Source organism: Typopeltis vanoorti, chromosome 6 (assembly GCF_054136105.1).
Source record: "Typopeltis vanoorti isolate ZY-2024b chromosome 6, IOZ_Tvanoo_1.0, whole genome shotgun sequence".
Taxonomy (NCBI): domain Eukaryota; kingdom Metazoa; phylum Arthropoda; class Arachnida; order Uropygi; family Thelyphonidae; genus Typopeltis; species Typopeltis vanoorti.
The window spans coordinates 45,362,762-45,380,081 of NC_143554.1; the positions used below are offsets into that span (position 1 = coordinate 45,362,762).

The window sequence follows — 17,320 nt, forward strand, 5'->3', positions numbered from 1 at the left end:
GTTCCTCAAAAAGCACATGCAATTGCTTCAATAGCCAGATAACTCGTGATATTAATCGAATAGAAAATTTGTGGACCATTTGTTGGTTGGCCGAGTGGTTAACGCATCCGCTCTCTAGTCAAAAGGCTGCGGGTTCGAATCCCGCAGTGGGCATGAATGTTTGTGATTGTCTGTGGAAATACTAGTGGTGGTGGTTGGCGTAGTTGCGGTGGATTGAGTTGTGGAGTAGGTGCCCTCCCTCGATGAATCTTTGGACTCCTTGGAGGTGTCACGTATTAATAGTGAAAATTAAATTGTGATAAAGGATAACTTAATACAATCTATTATAAAAGTGTGGTTTCGACATGCAGAAATAAGAAAAATGTGTTCACGTCGGTAGAGTCCGTGCCTAAGCGAATGATTATTAGGTAAAGTCGGAGTTTTATTTCTTTTCTTTGCGAAATTAATATTTTCTTTAAAATGTTCGGATTAATTTGTTCGCTGCTGTATTAGTGTCATGGGTGAACTAAGATTCAGCAAGTGTTCATCAAATAAGGTGCATTTTATACCACTTCAGTGACGGTAGTGTCACACCGGGAGATGAAAATCATCTAGCAGCCGAGTGAATTGCAAAAGTTGTGGTGGATATTTCCAAGTAAGTATAGAAAGGACTGTCAATTTTTAAACCAATCAAAATGTGAATCTCCTGAAGTAGAAGAAAATCTTACCGTTTTATGCTACCTTAAGGTAAGAATCTCCAAGTTAAAATGCATATGACGAACATTTACGTTTTATTAACAACTCAAGGCGTTTTATTTTTAGTTAACTGGATCTCTGCTTACCTTCATTTCCTAAGGCCTTTCCTGATGATCGCCAAGAAGGAGTGGTCGGCATTACGTCCTGGTTACACAAGTTGCTGTTACAACACATCAAAACGGGCCAATTTCCATCTAATATTGCAGGCCTGCGGTTTTCGCACAACAGAGGAGTTTTACTTGTAATGCATCCTCGAACTAAAGGATTAGAACCATCTTTTCTATCCAGATATTGAGTATAACACATACTGGTAGTGTTACATTGGGTTGTTTTTTGCTCCTGACACAAGGCCGTAGTACAGAGACAAGTAATTCCATTTTCTGTAATAAAAACAAAAGACTTCCATTAAGTAATGACAAGCTTGAGGCTACTGACATCATAATTGCACTTACTCTACTGTATAATCATGCTAAATGATAGTCATCATTAACAATGGCGCATACGGTCTACAAATTCGCGCATGCGTAATACTTACTTTAAATGCGTCTGGTAACAATTAAAAATAACAATTAGTAAGCTGAATTGATTTCATTGTTGTCGACACGCGATAAACGGCATAAATAAAACAAATTATTATTTTTTAATGTTTTCACTGATGAATCGTACATTAGAGGCAAGGTCACTGCAAAGTAACGATTATAAAAGAAAAAAAAAATTGGATGCGCGCCAGCTATTCATATCTCAACCTTCTTTTACGCGTGCTAACTATTTGGCCAATGTGACTTTTGAACCCAACACTCTTAAGTCTCTTCTTTTTCGAGTGCATCACCCTGGTGCTAACACTCCGCAGGAGTTTTAAGGAAATGAATTACTTTCCATAGCACGCGCGGTGTTTTCACCTCCCATGGGTAGGCTTGTGACCCATGGAACGCGATGCATTTAATAGAATAACAACCACGGGCAGGGATTCTTTGGTGCTTAGACGACAGACTGCTACGGTGTTAATTCTTCCCCACTAAGATCGGAATTATTAACTCAGAGTGAATGACCCTCCCGTGTTGTGTACAACTCGAAAGGAACTTTGATTTATATATCTGCTTGTTAAATATTGAGTATAAATGCGACTTTTTTTTTTTTTATTGTTGTCTTGTAGCGCCCTCTATCGAACTTTTCGGCTTATCTTTCAAATATTGAGTATAAATGCGACTTTTATTGTTGCCTTGTAGCGCCTTCTATCGAACTTTTCGGCTTATCTGTTTCAAAGATGAGTCAAAATTATTACGTAAGGTATGATTAGTGGTGTTTAAACGCAGATGCGATATATATATATATATTTTTTTTTTTTCAGTCGAATACGTAAAAGAAAATCCCTAAACTGTGTGGCGTAGTGTTTATTGAAAAGTTAATTGCTGGATGACAACTGTGAACATGCGTATTGAAAGAGTGATGACTTTAAAATTGAAGACATTTGGATAAGTAGTAAGTAAGAAAATATAATTTGCAAGACATTCGTCGCAAGAAACAAAAGAAAATTAATAAACTGTAATATAAACCTTAAATTATATTCTCGGCTTGAAAAATTGTCATTAAAAAAACGAAATATCCTTAAAGAATAACACGTTCCTGTTCATAATGCTTAGTAATTAAGAATCAGATAAGCCTAGACATACGTTAAATGACATGCATCGGGAAAAAAAAAAAGGCTACGATGTGTGAACCCTTTTCCTAAGGCATTATTCTACATAAGATTGCATTAATTTTGTTTTTATCACTTTAAACAATTCTCTTTGTCGGAAAAAAAAATGCTGAATGAGTAGTAGCGGGTAAACGTAATGAATATAATGACAAACCGTCACTTTTATCCCTCGGCTGTCAGGTAAATAAGATCGATCGTTTTCCCCATCTCCACTGTCAAGTTTTTGCTTACCGTTCCAATGAACCTGTGACACCAGGTGGCATCTGGAAGGCAATCCAGAACTGACCCAAATGCTTATGAAATGCGGTCCCTTTGTAATGCAAAGTCGACGGTGAGCCCACTCGGAATGAATTAATATTGACCCGTCTCGTTCATATCAAGTCCCTCCCACCTGCTTCAACGTTCGCTTGCACAGGGAATGAATGAAAAATATAAAATCTTTAATAGTAGGCAAGGAAACATTAAGTCGTTCCATTGAACTACGATTGATCAAGACAGCCTTCTAGAAACTAAGTTTCCGGTATTCTGACATTTGAACAAATTGGGGGGAGGGGAGAGAAATAGACGTGCACTCTAAAAGGCGAACCTCGCCTTTCAAACAATTATTCGCAAATAATTGATGACATCATTGTTGATTAGATAGTTTGTTTGGTTGGTCTGGAGTAAAAGTGATTCCGTGGATTATATTTCGTGCGTGGAATTATAAAACGTGCGTAGTGCAGTGGAAGTATTATCATGGCAACATGTCACAGTTTTCATATATAGAAAAATACATATTCCCAACATTTCAGGGAATATGTATCCTTCCCTTAAGTACCGACAGAGTAAGGGTTGTGAGGCAGTTCGAATCTCTTTAGGTTCAAGCTGAAAACATTACTAATTTAAAGAGGTTCGGATTTCAAAGTTTGTCTGAGGGGGAGGTGGGGGAAATATATGGACAAGAAGGAATTGGTAAATGTGAACCGTATTATAGTTCTCTCTTTCCCTCCTGCAAAAATATTACTTCGACTTTCAAATATGCAGGCTTTGGCATATTACGATATAAAAGACCGTCTCTGCTGCAAGTATCCTAACAATAGGGGGTCCGAGTTGCGTCACCACTTAGCTTCCCTGTGATGGATTGCCGTTGACTGTGTGATATTGTTCTACCTGTCAAGCTGTCACAGCTGTGTCTTTTTCTCTTAGCAACTGACGGACGGAAACACTGACGACTCATCAATTCATCTGCCAACGTGTCGCCAAATGAGGATATTTCCAAGACACTGCGCAGGCGAGGGATTATTTCAGGGAGGTCCTAAGGATCTCTCTCTTGACAACAGCAACTGCAGTATGATTTAATTATGACGTGGATGTCAAAACAAGTCAATAAGTGAAGAATTAAACGATAAGGTTTTGATGGTTTCTTCCTCCATCACTCGCTCATCTAGACACTTTCGTTCGTTCAAAATCTTCATTCGCGCATGATCTGTAGCTTACTGGACCCGATTGTTGCCAGACGTACTTTGTGAACGATGCCTTTGAGATTAGAATTTTCCCAGCTAAGTATAAACTACTTAATCAAAATGCAAGGATTTACGAGTTGAGATAAAAATCCGAACTCTTTCTTAAGATACCGCAAAGTACTTACTGAATTTCTTCATTCGTTAAGACAAGTGAACTGCTAAGAGTCTATCAATGATTGCATTCACCCCAGAAGAACTCTTATTTAAAAACACACACGCAAAGAAAAGGCCACTTGTACTTCGCAATAGAAAACAGTCAAGGGCGACGAAATTCTATGAAAGCACTTGCAGTACAAACACACATCTGCCTACACAATCGTTCCTTGTGTCTTACAAGCAGCCATGACATCGACACGAACTTTCACTCATAGAGCACCGAGCTAATAGCGAACTATTTGACAGTACAACTTAAATGAGTTCTTGGCCATGAAAAACTGGCGATATACTCAGTAAAAGAACTTAAAAGGGTCCCCCTTACTGTGACCGATTAAGAGATTTCATATTGAAGAGAAAAACATGCAGCATTGTTGCCATCTGATGGCGAACGATTATCTAAATATATTCCGCATTGTTAGCATTTACAACAATCACTCCCGTTTGAAGCATAACAATTATTTTTGGTATTTATAAATCAACAATGCGATGCTTTAAGTGGTTTTTAGTTTTTGCTGTTTTCTTTGTTTCATGCCGAATGAACTGTAAACACACTGCCACTGCAACGACTTAATAATCTGCAGTTATTTTTGGTACTGGTTTAAGCATAATTAATTTCAAGTCTCGCATGGCTAGACAGCAGCTATTTTGAAAGGTTTCGGTGGGGAGGAAGAAGCTACAAAAACATACCGTCAACATTATGTCGGGTAGCTGGTCATTGTAGAATTATAAAGCTGCTCTAATTACCTTTTTACGTCTTGTTCGTGGCCGTTTCGCCAGGCTGAGAACTTTAGAAACCTTGCAACACCTAATGTCCGCTCTAACCTTGAGTACGTCTGCGGTCACTGCTAATCTGCCATTAGGGGCAATTTTTTTTCTTTTCTTTTTTTTTTTTTTATTTGCTTTTGGAAGGGGAGTTTTCGCGGCTAAATCACAGAACTCACGGCAGGCATGACGGCAGAGTATATCATTAGGTTCGGTCGAAACTTATACTTTGAATGCTACTAACTCGGCCACGCTTGGCCACTCCGTCTATGGTAGCGTTTCGTAAATGAAGATAAAGAAAGGAAGCGAATACCAGGTGGGCTGATGAGAAAAAGAGGACATCCGTCCGACTTATTTCGCGAGCAAAGACAGGAAAATAAAACAAAAAAATGTAAAAAAATTAAACGCCTCCACAAGAGATGTTTCAAACTTCTGGGGAAAAAAAAGTCAAGTGTAAGGTACTCTCGCGCCAGACTGTCCCTACTCTCGACATTCACTGCCTGAGGAGTTATCTGCGCATTTCAGAAGCTTCGTTCGGAGGCTGAAGAAAGACAGATGCGTGCTGGCGACTGCGAGTTCTTCCCCCCGGCCTATCCATTAATGGTTTTTAGGGGAAGGGCGACATCCAGGGCAGCTGTTTCGTGTGCGAGAGCACTCACAAACAAATCCAAAGTGCAGTTGTCTAGATGCCAGATCCATTTAGTCATCACCTTGCGCCATTAAGGTTCGCTGTGGTTGAAATAAAAGTAATTTGGACTCGCTGAGGATCATTAGTATTTTGATTCCATAGTACTCAAGCATTTACCAATTTTCAGATTGATGCATCAAAGAAGAAGAAGTGCTGAAGCGTTACCCCTGAGCACTCAAAGAAACTGCATTCGTATTCTGTTTAGGATGATAAATATTTTTGCATTTTGAAAAGACGTTTTACCTTTCAGGAAATGGTTTGTGCTACCGATAGCCTTGAAACGGCACCAAATAAATTGATTTTGAGCTAGTACACGTTTTGTGCGTCTTTTCTGCTAGAACAAACTTAACAGACAGTAATTAGAAACGAAAATAATTTTCAATTTAGATGTGAAGAATAAGATATGCACTAGTTGTATAGGAACCATCAACTAAATGCCAAAATGATCTTTACTACAAAGCGCACTTCGCTGCAAAGAGTTCTTATCCATCCTGATGGAAACTCAGACATTATATAAATGCAATTGATTAAATTATATCAGGAAGATTGATGCTGTCGGATATCGTTTCCATGCAAGAGGGCGTAGCATTACATATAATCTTCTAGTTAGCAGAGGAGACTTGCTAATTTAAGGAGAAACACGCGACCAAAGTTTTCTCCCATTTTAATCCACGGTTTGATGAAGCGAAAAAAAAAAAGTATTTGAAAATTTAGATCAAGGCAACTAAGGCATATTGTAACTGCGTGTATTCTGAGGCTGGTTTGTTAGTCGAGGGATGAAAAAAATACTTTTCTATGAAATCGGCTGAATCATGTTCAGTTGAAAGCCCTTGTGAATATTCCTCGCTTCCTAAACGGGATTCGAACCCAAGTATACAGTTAGTACCTATGACTGCAATACATAATAATAAATGCTTAATCCACGTGGCTAAACTTGACGTTAAAAGAATTGCGAAAGTTGAGCGTATGAGAATTGTCTTGGTGTCCTTGAAGACCTGTCTTTGAAGTAGTCTTCAAAGACACGTTCATAAGATGAATATTTACCGTATTTACTCGAATATAACTCCCACTTTTTTCCTCCCAAATTAAAGTTAAAAAATTGTGGTGCGAGATATATGCGGGGATTTTCCGAAAATAAAGTTTTTCAGGAAAAAAAACTAAATCGATGTTTATAATTAAATCCTCAGTATTCATTATAATTGGCCACATTATTTATAAAATGAGTGCATTTAAATTTTAATTATTCAACGTTATTTACGCGATCAGCCGCTTACCTTCATCATGCGATATATTTGAATCTTTTAGCGATTTAATGCTTCTGCGATTAAATTAATTATTTCTGGCGAAATAATGTCCCAAGTTCTCGTGATGGTCTCTTAGTCTTAATCCATCCCTGTGCAATCCAAGATCGAGTAGAAGTCAATGCCTCACTCCCTCTACGGGTTCCTTCCGTCTCTCTGCATACGATTGTGTGGTATTAACAAAAGATCGCGCGACTCAACGAAAAAGGGAAACCGACGAGTGTTGAGTCGAAATACTAATTCTATTCAACCGAATTATCTGAAACTGTCATGAAAACATTCATTATCTATTTCTTAAAGTTTTAAACTTTTTTCGTGTGCGAAACTTTATTTTTTCGTAAAGTAAGATCAGGTGCGAGATATACGCGAGGGCGACTTATATTCGAGTAAATACGGTACTTTTATTAGATTAAGGATTTCACTGGGCTAACGTCTGTTTCAAATTGTTGACTCTCATCGGAGAGTCCCTCCAAATACCGCAGTAGCTTACTTTGGAAGGCTTCGTATTTTTCTTATAATAAGTAATCATTGTAGTTATAGCATGTGACAAACATGTTTAGCTGTCTACAGCAATGAGTAATACGACCCTGTTCATTGATTATTATTTCATTCAGATGTTTTCTGGTAAGAAAATTAGGTGGATGGACATGATATGCGTTGAATTTTTTGCTGTTTGACGTTTCTCGTATTAGCGAATTTTTATGAAATCGTAACAATTTTTTTTTTTTTAGAATTTCTCTGTGCAAAATGAAGATGAGAACAAAGTAGTGTTCCTATAAAATATTATGAGCAAGTTATGATCAATCTGTTTTCCTTTTCTTTCTCACGTAATTTCATTTGACCCCCCCCGTACTACTTTCAGCTTATCTGTCTGTCAATATACGTCATTAATAATTCTCTTCCTGGCTTCTTTTTCCATCTCCCTCACTCTGTTATTTTCTCGCAGGGTGCCGCATATGACGTCTTTAATATCAGGCAATGAAAGGAGATATCTTATAATTTTCTCCTCTTCCCTCAAATTATTTAGTAGCCACACTAACTAGGCGGAGCCACTGGTGGCCACATCTGATTTTTCCCCCTCTTCTGTAGGTAAGTTTTTTTTTTTTTCCATTTTCGTGCTACACCGCGAACAAGGTTGCACGTCGAAGACACAATGAGGTGGTTAATTGTCTCGAGGTCTAAAACGGAAGGGTCGGATTCACATGGCGTTGTTTCCAGTTCGTTTCTTAATGATGACAATAATAGTAGGGGGGGGGGGGTGATGTGATCAACAAGAACATGAGAGGAAATAGGAGGGAATCATCACGGACGATGGAGAGGAAATACATTAAACCTAAGTAGCAGCCTTGTCGTAAAAAAAAAAAAAAAAAAAAAATCCCGCTGAAATGACCTTCGCTATTCCGACTTTTTTTTAATTTCTTTCGCGCATGTGTATGACAACAGCTGTTTAAAAGGAACGCTTGTATTTTTTTTCCCCATAGTAAACTGGTCCCTTTGCTCGCACCGTTGTGACTCCGTAATTAGTCGTCGCTGTGTTTTTTCCTCGTAATGCTACAACGAACTGCCGTGAACTATCGGGGGATGTCAAACAGCACCAGGTAGGGCAAAAATCGGACTCACCTCGATGCACGAAAGCCGAGAGTGAACGCTACGCTAGCGAACGAGCCAAAAGTAATGGGAGTTTAATAACAGCTTCCAACTCCCGCTCCCACCCACATCCTCGAACCCATGCAAACAAAAACAGGAAAAATCGCACTCTCAAACCCCACTAAGTTCAGGTGTAGAGCTCCCGTCTGGCGTCACTCGGTCGTTTCCAGGACGCTGACAGCTACAACGAGCACTGGGACTGCACCGACCCAGACAATACTAATGACAGACCTCGATGCGGAGGAAACTTTTATCTTTCGCTGTTTCGTGCCCCGTTCCACGGGAGGTGGGATCGGGTCCTTGGAATCGCCATTGACACATCGGCTTCGGACAATTGCTAGCTTGCGCCAAATTACAGGCTCTGGTGCTCGCGACCGTCACGCACGCCGAACCGCCACGTTTCTCATGCTTCGTTATAGGCGGTGCCGATAGCCAACTGTTGCTGCGGCAATTGGGACATCGAGGTTGCAAGGATTCATTAGTGTTCCCTCAAAATGACTGTCCCTTTCGAGGTGGCTGTTTTTCTCCCTTTTTCCAGTGACTTCCACAACATGAAGCGACACAAGAATTCGCCAAGGAGAAAAAAAAATAATAATTTCACAGGTGAGGGACGACGATAGAAAAAAAAAAAAAAATCTGATGATGAGACCCTGCAATCAAAAAGTGTCAATGAGTCCTAGTGATATCAATAAACACAGCTTGGTTTCTAAAAAAAAAAGTATTTTTCTTTTAAATTTAGAAATGATCACATGTCTAAACTACTGTCTAGAATAGACAGACCAAAACAAATTACAGAACATTACGTAATGAGTTCACATTCCTTTCACTTTCATACACTCGAGGAGGGAGGTTAAAGAATCGTACGTCCTCTTTATTGCCATCAAAGAATTGACCTGAATTTGATGTTAATAAAACACAAAAATTACTTCCTGTAAGGTTAAGTTCAGGAAGCAAAGATTCCTCCTGTGGGTCGAATTACGATCACAGTCCAGTTTACACCAAAACACGAAGCGTGAGGAGGAAGGGATCGAGTGGATGTATTTCTTGGTCGGAAATCCAATACCAGCACTACCCTGTCAATGGTTGGCAATTTAGTTGGATTATAGCTGGGAAATTAAGATCTTGAGAAGTTTCTTATATCGCAACATTGCATGTGTTCTCCAGAAGGAAAACGAGATGCCACTCGCGTGGGAGACCGGATAACTACTTCTAAAAAATAATAATTTATCAATGCATTTCACTGCAGATGCCTTGCTAGATTGTTACACAAAATGGGAAATTTTGTGTAACAATTTTACAACGCAATAATTTGAAACAAAACCCCAAAGGATGAGAAAGTACCCACAATGGATGGGATAACAGCAGAAGCTATTAAACGTGGAGGAAAACAGCTTCGGAAACAACTGCTAAATATCTATAATACAGCTTTAGCTACTACCAATACCAACGAAAGGCAATCTAAACAACCCAGTTAATGACAGAGGAATCGCATTACTTCCTACCACACTGAAAATCTATAACAGGATGTTTCTAAACTGAAATACCCCCCCCCCCCCCAATACCCTTCTACTCAAAAACCAAGCAGTCTTCTTAAAAAGAAGAAGAAAAAAACGGTTTAACCCATCCTCTGCCTTAGAAGGTTGCTAGAGGGAACAGGAGATACAAACCTTTAACTCAAATGTTCGTATCTCCTGATAGATTTCTCAAAGCCTTCCAGTCAATCAACAGACAATGTTCAAAATTGTCAGTTATTATGCCATCCCCCCCCCTTCCCCTTGAAAATAATCAAACGAATAGCAGAACAGTACCAGAACTATCATCCAAAGGTAATGGTAAATGACCAGGAGCTTTCCTATTTTCACTCTAGTCTTCAGGGAGACTCTCTGATACCATAGTTTTTTTTATCATCACCCTTGATTATGTATTCAGACTCACAGGAAATGGATAATGAATAAATCTGGAAGATTTGGTAGGAGAAACCCACATAAGTAGTCTCTGCTTTGCAGTCAACTTGAAGTCTCAAGGAAGAACATAATAGAAGGAAATATGACCTACGGAGCCAAGGTACTGAAATAACTTTTAGTACCTTGGCTCCGTAGTGAAAAGAAAGCAGCACAAAGCTCTTCAATTGCATAAAATCCTAACTAATGTCTGGAAGTAATATCAGATCAGATGGTAGCATATGCAGATGATGTTAATGTGTCAAAAATCAGCACAAAAGATGGGACTAAAATTAATCAACAGAAGACCAAAACCACGCAGAATCAATTGACTGATACAAGTGTAGAAATTTGGAACCTTGAAATAGAAGTGAAATAATTTAAATATTTAGGAGTAATGATTCCAAGTCAATCAAATAAGATGGTGGAAGTGTAGAATAGAATAAAGACAGACAATCAGTTTTTTTTATTCTCTCTCTCTCCATGTATACTCAGTTCAAAAGATATTTATTGAAAGACTAAAGTAAAATATATAAAGTAAATTAATCCGTCCGGTTGTTGCTTGGGGATCCGAAGCTTGAAGAATTTTATTTCAGCTTTTGAAAGGAAAATCCTTACAAAATTATTCGGCCCAGCAAATGATAGTGGTCTCTGGAGGATCAGATACAACTAGGAGTTATATTAGCTTTTGTAAAGAACCCACAATATCTAGTTTAAGTTCAAAAGTTGCAGTAGACAGGACATGTTTTCGTATGGAAAATAAGAATATTCTTAAGAAGACACTAAAATTTTTAGTAAAAGACCCAAAGGAAAACCCAGAACAAGATGGATGGACACCATTAGTCAAGTTAGCAACATCGTGTTTAATGTCCAAGCTAGAGAAGTAAAGTGTTTGGGACAGACAGGGCTGATTGAAGGCAACAAATCCAGATGGCAAAGGCTCAATTTGGGCTGTAGAACCATAAGAAGAATACCTGGACATCCAATCTCATCACCACAAATAGCAAAACTCGTCCGTACTTACCATCACTAATAGCTTTGGAACAACATTTCCTTCGATGAATACTAGGATACAAGTGGCAAAATCACATTCCTAATATCGTCATTCTTGAAGGAAAGCCTGCAAAGATCCCTAACAGAAAACAATTAAAAAATAACCTGAAATGGTTGGGACACCAAATTAGACATCTACCTTCAGTGCTACTGCTCTTTACAGGCCAATTAATGGACACAGAGGAAGACCAAGGAAACAGTTTTGGCAACACATAAGCAAACTTCATTTTGAAGGCTCATGAATCAGCTGTTGGCACGAAACAGAGCAACTTGGCTCACTGCGCTGTAAGACTGCAACCTCTCGTATGTGTAAAAGGTTTAATGGTTCTGTCCATCGGTACACACATAGCAGATGTTTGCTGTCATAATAAACATTGGACCGGAAATGGTCCAAGATAATTACATACACAAAGAAGTGCTTCGTAATAATATTGTTGTATAGTGTCATCCTTTATTATCAATTGAAAGAAAAACATTGTGACTATGTGCTGTAAGACAGTTTATCAGAAGTAGTCAATCCCGAAATACCACTCCAGAGAACAAACATGTGGTACACTTTTTAAGCTTGTTTGAAGTGGTGGCTTCACACCGAGCGATAAAATCATCGTCTGAAGCCTTTCACAGAAAACATCACGTCACATTGGAAAATTCTAAACTACAGCCAATTAGTTGGAGGGTAAACGTTATCCACTCTTCTATCGAAGTCAACATTATGCGTACAGACGGACAAAACTAATTTCATCGATTCTTATTTTAAATATAGGTAGAGGAGATTCTCTGCATTAAGTGATGGATGGTTCTTCACATCATCCTAAACAGGATTCGAATCCGGTTCCTATCCACAAAATGGCATCGCCGATACCGATTGAGATACAAAGAAACATCCCACACACACACACACACACACTTAACGCCGTTAAGCTTTGCGGTTAACGAAGCAGTGACAGCATCGAACCACGTGAAGAATTGATAATTTAGGGTGTTAATATGTTATTAACCAGATTTACCAGAAAAAACGAACTTAAAAAAGAAACGGCATTTAGCATATTAAGTTAACAAGTTGATGACGACGCAGTAGTCACCATGTGTTAAACACGACGCATTAACATTCCGACATCCCCCCCCCCCCACACACCAACAACCATTTCGTGTCCTACCAACATGATTTGAAAGCCGGCAGAACTTCAGAAGCAAAGCAGTGCATGAACGCTGTCCAGTGGCAGTTAATCTTGACAGGAGAAGGGGAAAAAAAAAACTTCATGTTGGGTAATTACGGAGATGAATATCCCCCCCCCCTTGATTAAAAAAAATACTCCGTTTTCACAGACATCACCTGTGATATATTTAATCGCTCAACCACGTGCGGACAAAGGGACGGATACAGTTTTTATTTAAGGAGAGATCAATCATAGTTGAGACAGTAAATTATTGACAACAGTGTATTCGATACGCTCATCTTAACCCAGAGGCAGAAGTATGACACCGTTCACAGGGATCCGATACATAATTGATTACATGGGAGGACCTAAGACGGACAATTACTAGCAACTGTGCGCTGGCTAATATCACAGGACGGTTGGGAAAACAACAACAAAAAAAGCATATACAAAGAAGAAAATCATTTGTCCTTGTAACAACGAAGCCAGAACATCTTTTAGCACATGCAGAAACAATGTAAGCTCTCGTTAATCACGAACAAAATGGTTGCAAGAAATCTCTAACGAGACTCCAACTAGCACGCCGCTCAATTGTTAAGGGCCTCTAATTAGCGCACTTGCAAAGCGAGCACTCAAAAAAAAAAAAAAAAAAAAATTATATTTGCTTCGGAATTCTCTTAAACTGAGCAGCTGTTGCTACGGTAACTAAATGACCCAATACAGAAACGCCTTTTTATCTTTGCGAACCTATTAACATTAGTATCTCATATTTCTTTATATCTCGAGTCACGCGCGTTAGTTCACTGATTGTTGCTTTTACACCAGCTATAATTTCATGGCACGTTCTCAGTGAGCTGTTATTGATCAATTTCACTACCACGCATGCTCACATTTATTTCATATATCAGTGTTCAGCATGTTTATATTTATGTTTCAATGAAGGCACATAACTCAGACAGATAAGGCAGACGTTCCTTGCCTTCAAGCGCAGTTGCCTATCGCTGTAGGCCGCAGTTCATCATCCAAATATTTATAGTTGGAGAACGCTCTCATTTCGCTATGCTGTACATAGAGTCAGATTCCAGCCCCTGGAGCAGTTGACCTTTCTTCATCTTTAGATTTATGTATCTCTTACATATCGTACATCTTACGATCCGTTTGCTATTTATACACGAAGATTTCAGCGACATCCACAGTCTTTCGTGGGACATTTCTTCCTGTTTCTCCCTCTATAATTTGTCGTTCTTAAGTTTTCTTCCACTTGTAGAGAATTGAAATGTTTCTTGGAGAAGACCAGGGTTCGGTCCTAGAAGAAATCTGAATCCAAGTCGTTCGAAGTAAGACGCATTATTTTTATTAGACGTGCATCTTTTTCGCCCTTTCTCACTATTAGTGTTTCAATTAATTTATTCGGTAGGGCCGGTTGATCATTTATTAGGAGCCATCGCAAGAAACTACTTGCAGCATTAGGTAAGGATGATGAACGACTGGTTTACCTTTGTCTGTTACACGGCATCACCGAAATATATGAAATCAAAAGGTGTCTCCCTCCTTCATATTCAGGACAGGTAGAAACAACCAATCAGAGTTGATTGTTTTTATCCTCAACCATCGCATATTTCTTGCTAGAATTCTGTGTTTCAGAATAACCGATATAAATTAAATTTTTAGAGAACAGATTTACATTAAATCAACCCCACAATTTACTCATTCAGCTTAATATCAAATTCTACGTTCAACAATTAAATCCGTATTATCACGTAATCAAATCACAACAATGTAATCTCTTACAATATAAACAATCATCACAATCGAAGTGACTCTCACATTCAGAATCAGATCAAACATTGAGAGTCACTTCGATTGTGATGATTGTAAGAGATTACATTGTTGCGATTTGATCAAGTGATAATACGGATTTAATTGTTGAACGTAGAATTTGATATTAAGCTGAATGAGCAAATTGTGGATTTGATTTACTTTAGAAGCTTAGACCTTCCAACGTCACAGTTACGCAATGCCAGAATTGCTACTTTGAGAATACACTTATAATAATGAATAGTCCTAAATAGGTTGTTGTCTTTGAGGGGCTGAACAATGATTATGTCACTCTGGAATGGAAATGAAGTGATAGATTAATTGGATGGGTTAATGAGTTGGCAAATTGCACAACGTTGCATCTTTTCTGGAGGCGCAATGTTCAGGAATAAATACCATCTTTTATTTCGATTGACGTCTTAATTCTTGAAGACATCTTTAGTAAAATGTGTTCATGAATTAAACCAAAGATGGATGAAACAGAGGAAACATTATTGTAGGAATTCTATAGTACAAAATAACAAAGAATCGACATCTCAATTCTATTGGATGGAAAGGCAATCATTCTCCAAACGTTTTAGGTTTTCCAATCCCTAATTCTGATCATTGCATCAGAAGAATGAAATTATCCAATGACAGTCCCCTGCCTAGTCAAAATTATTCATAATGTGGAAATATCTCATAAAAACAACCGCATATGTAAAATAATTGAACCAGGTAGTGGGAAAGCAGAAGTTCTGCTCGCTTGAAGAGAAAGGCATCGTCCTTATTAGTGATATTGTTGCTGTTGTTCTGCTACTCACTGCTCGAATTTCTAATATTAATTTACATTCTGAACAAAGCCAGCCGAGTAGCCGCAACTAATTCATTATTACGTGACGCTTCCGATGACTCGCCCCAGGAAGACACTCTCCACATTACTCCATCCTCCACCTACCGCTTATTAATAATATTAGATTGTAAATTGCGTATGTTCTCTGACCGATTTTCCTGTATATGGGATGAAAAACCTGATTTCGAGGAGTTTGTGTTCTCTTTTATACCTCTGCCGAATAAAAGTGACGGGTCGATAACATTCCAACAGAATCAGATTTACAGTAGGTCGGATTTTGTCTCTAATGATTAGCAACCAAATATATAATGTTTGCTTCTATACGGATAACACTAATAAATGTTGTAGCATTGGAAACTCGTATGTAGCAATTTCGTTCACTGTGCTGAGTGAAAATACGATTTCACTCAGCACCAACTCGAGAGTGGTGAGGATTTTACTTTTCTTTCATTGTTTGCCAATGAATATCTTGTAATAATTAAAATGAGCCGTATTGTATCCATTTACTGCAGGTATTCTTTATCCGCTTCGTGGAAAGGGGGAGGGTGAGAACCAACTTTTCTAGGTGTAAATATGCTCAGCATACTCGGCTAATTGCACGATTTCCACTCTTGGAAAGCAATGGAAAACTAACTTTATCTGACCAACATTTTAAAGCGGTCTAAAACTCTCTGGAGGAAGGAAGAAAATGTGGATGATGTTCAAAGCTCTTCCTCCTCCTCCTCTTGTTCGCACAAAATTTTCCGCAAATCATCTGGAATGTGTTGACAAGTTATGAAAGACCCACTTCTGCTCCACTCTCATATAAACTGGCGGAATAAATCTAGATTCGCTGGACCCAACTTTTGTGTTCAACGCACACATTCTAGCTCGAATCTTGAAAGAAGGCCTCCACCGTTTATTTGAGGAAACCATTGCAGTTTTCTTACTTGTTGCTTTCTCAAAGATTTTAAGGTTCTTTTATTATTTTTGAGATTAGGTCTTCAATTCCTATTTTTTTTTTTTTTTTCAGGATGATTTTGCTCTTTAATTATGCCATTGACCTAATCCAAATATCTCAAACAAGAGCACGATCGTCTCTCCACTTTCTTTATTTATATTGTAAGTAAATGTGACTGGAAATGATAAAGTCTTTGCCTTTATCATTTCCAGTAAAAAAATTACAACGCCATAGTTATAATAACATACTATAAATATTTTAGGTAAACTTCGTCACCCAAATCACTCTCCAAAATGAAACAATTTAAAAACATAACAAATCATTGATTTAAAGAATTCAGACGTAACCAAATTAACCATTTTTAAAATATTACTAGCAGAGAAATATATTGATTTATACGATCTGTAACAGACAAGTCTTACAGCAAATCCTCTTTACTAAAGGATGAACATATTTTAAAATTAAAAACAGCATACGTTTAATCATAATTTATTCTGCATAAAATGCTAATTTATTTAATATAACTCATTTGAGGATTTATTTGCTAATTCGATATATTTTTATGAAGTCATACCGACATTATCGAATAAACGATGAAGGGAAGAGGAACCAGATAAAATCTGTTAAACTGGATTTGGCCGGCAGGCACCGCGTTAGTCAAGCTTGTTATCGATGACGTCAATCTATCTTTAATATTTAACAATGTTAGATGTTCGAAACAAACACCAGATGAGAGCATCTGTAGCAAGAAGTAACATCTCCCACTATGATAAATCGTGCTATCCATGAGACAGCAGCCGAAGCACTTAAAAAGAAAAAAAACTCCAAATAATCTATAACTATTCGGATAATTATTAAAACATGTCCGGTTTTCTATGCGCCACTGGAGCAGAATTTTTTCACTTCTTCAAATTCTACAAGCAGTCATGTAAATAAGGAACGCTGCCATCGTGAATTCAAACATATACGACATTCATGAGGAGCGGGGAAAAAGTAAAAGTAGCGATTGGTCCAGTGTTTCAGCCAGTTTATCATAAAGAAAATCATGGAGTGTTCATATAACCTGGAGGAGCTTTGTCTACACATTTTTAAG

General features: G+C 38.2%; 1 protein-coding gene across 1 annotated transcript in view; it reads right to left on the reverse strand.

The window, feature by feature from the left end:
• The window catches only part of LOC150105420 (uncharacterized), a 29,469-nt gene that overhangs the window by 2,665 nt on the left and 9,484 nt on the right, over positions 1 to 17,320 (reverse strand). Inside the window, exon 2 of the mRNA XM_090394796.1 lies at positions 822 to 1,115. Within this exon, the coding sequence (XP_090250922.1) occupies positions 822 to 1,115 (294 nt within the window). The remainder of the gene's footprint in view (positions 1 to 821; positions 1,116 to 17,320) is intronic.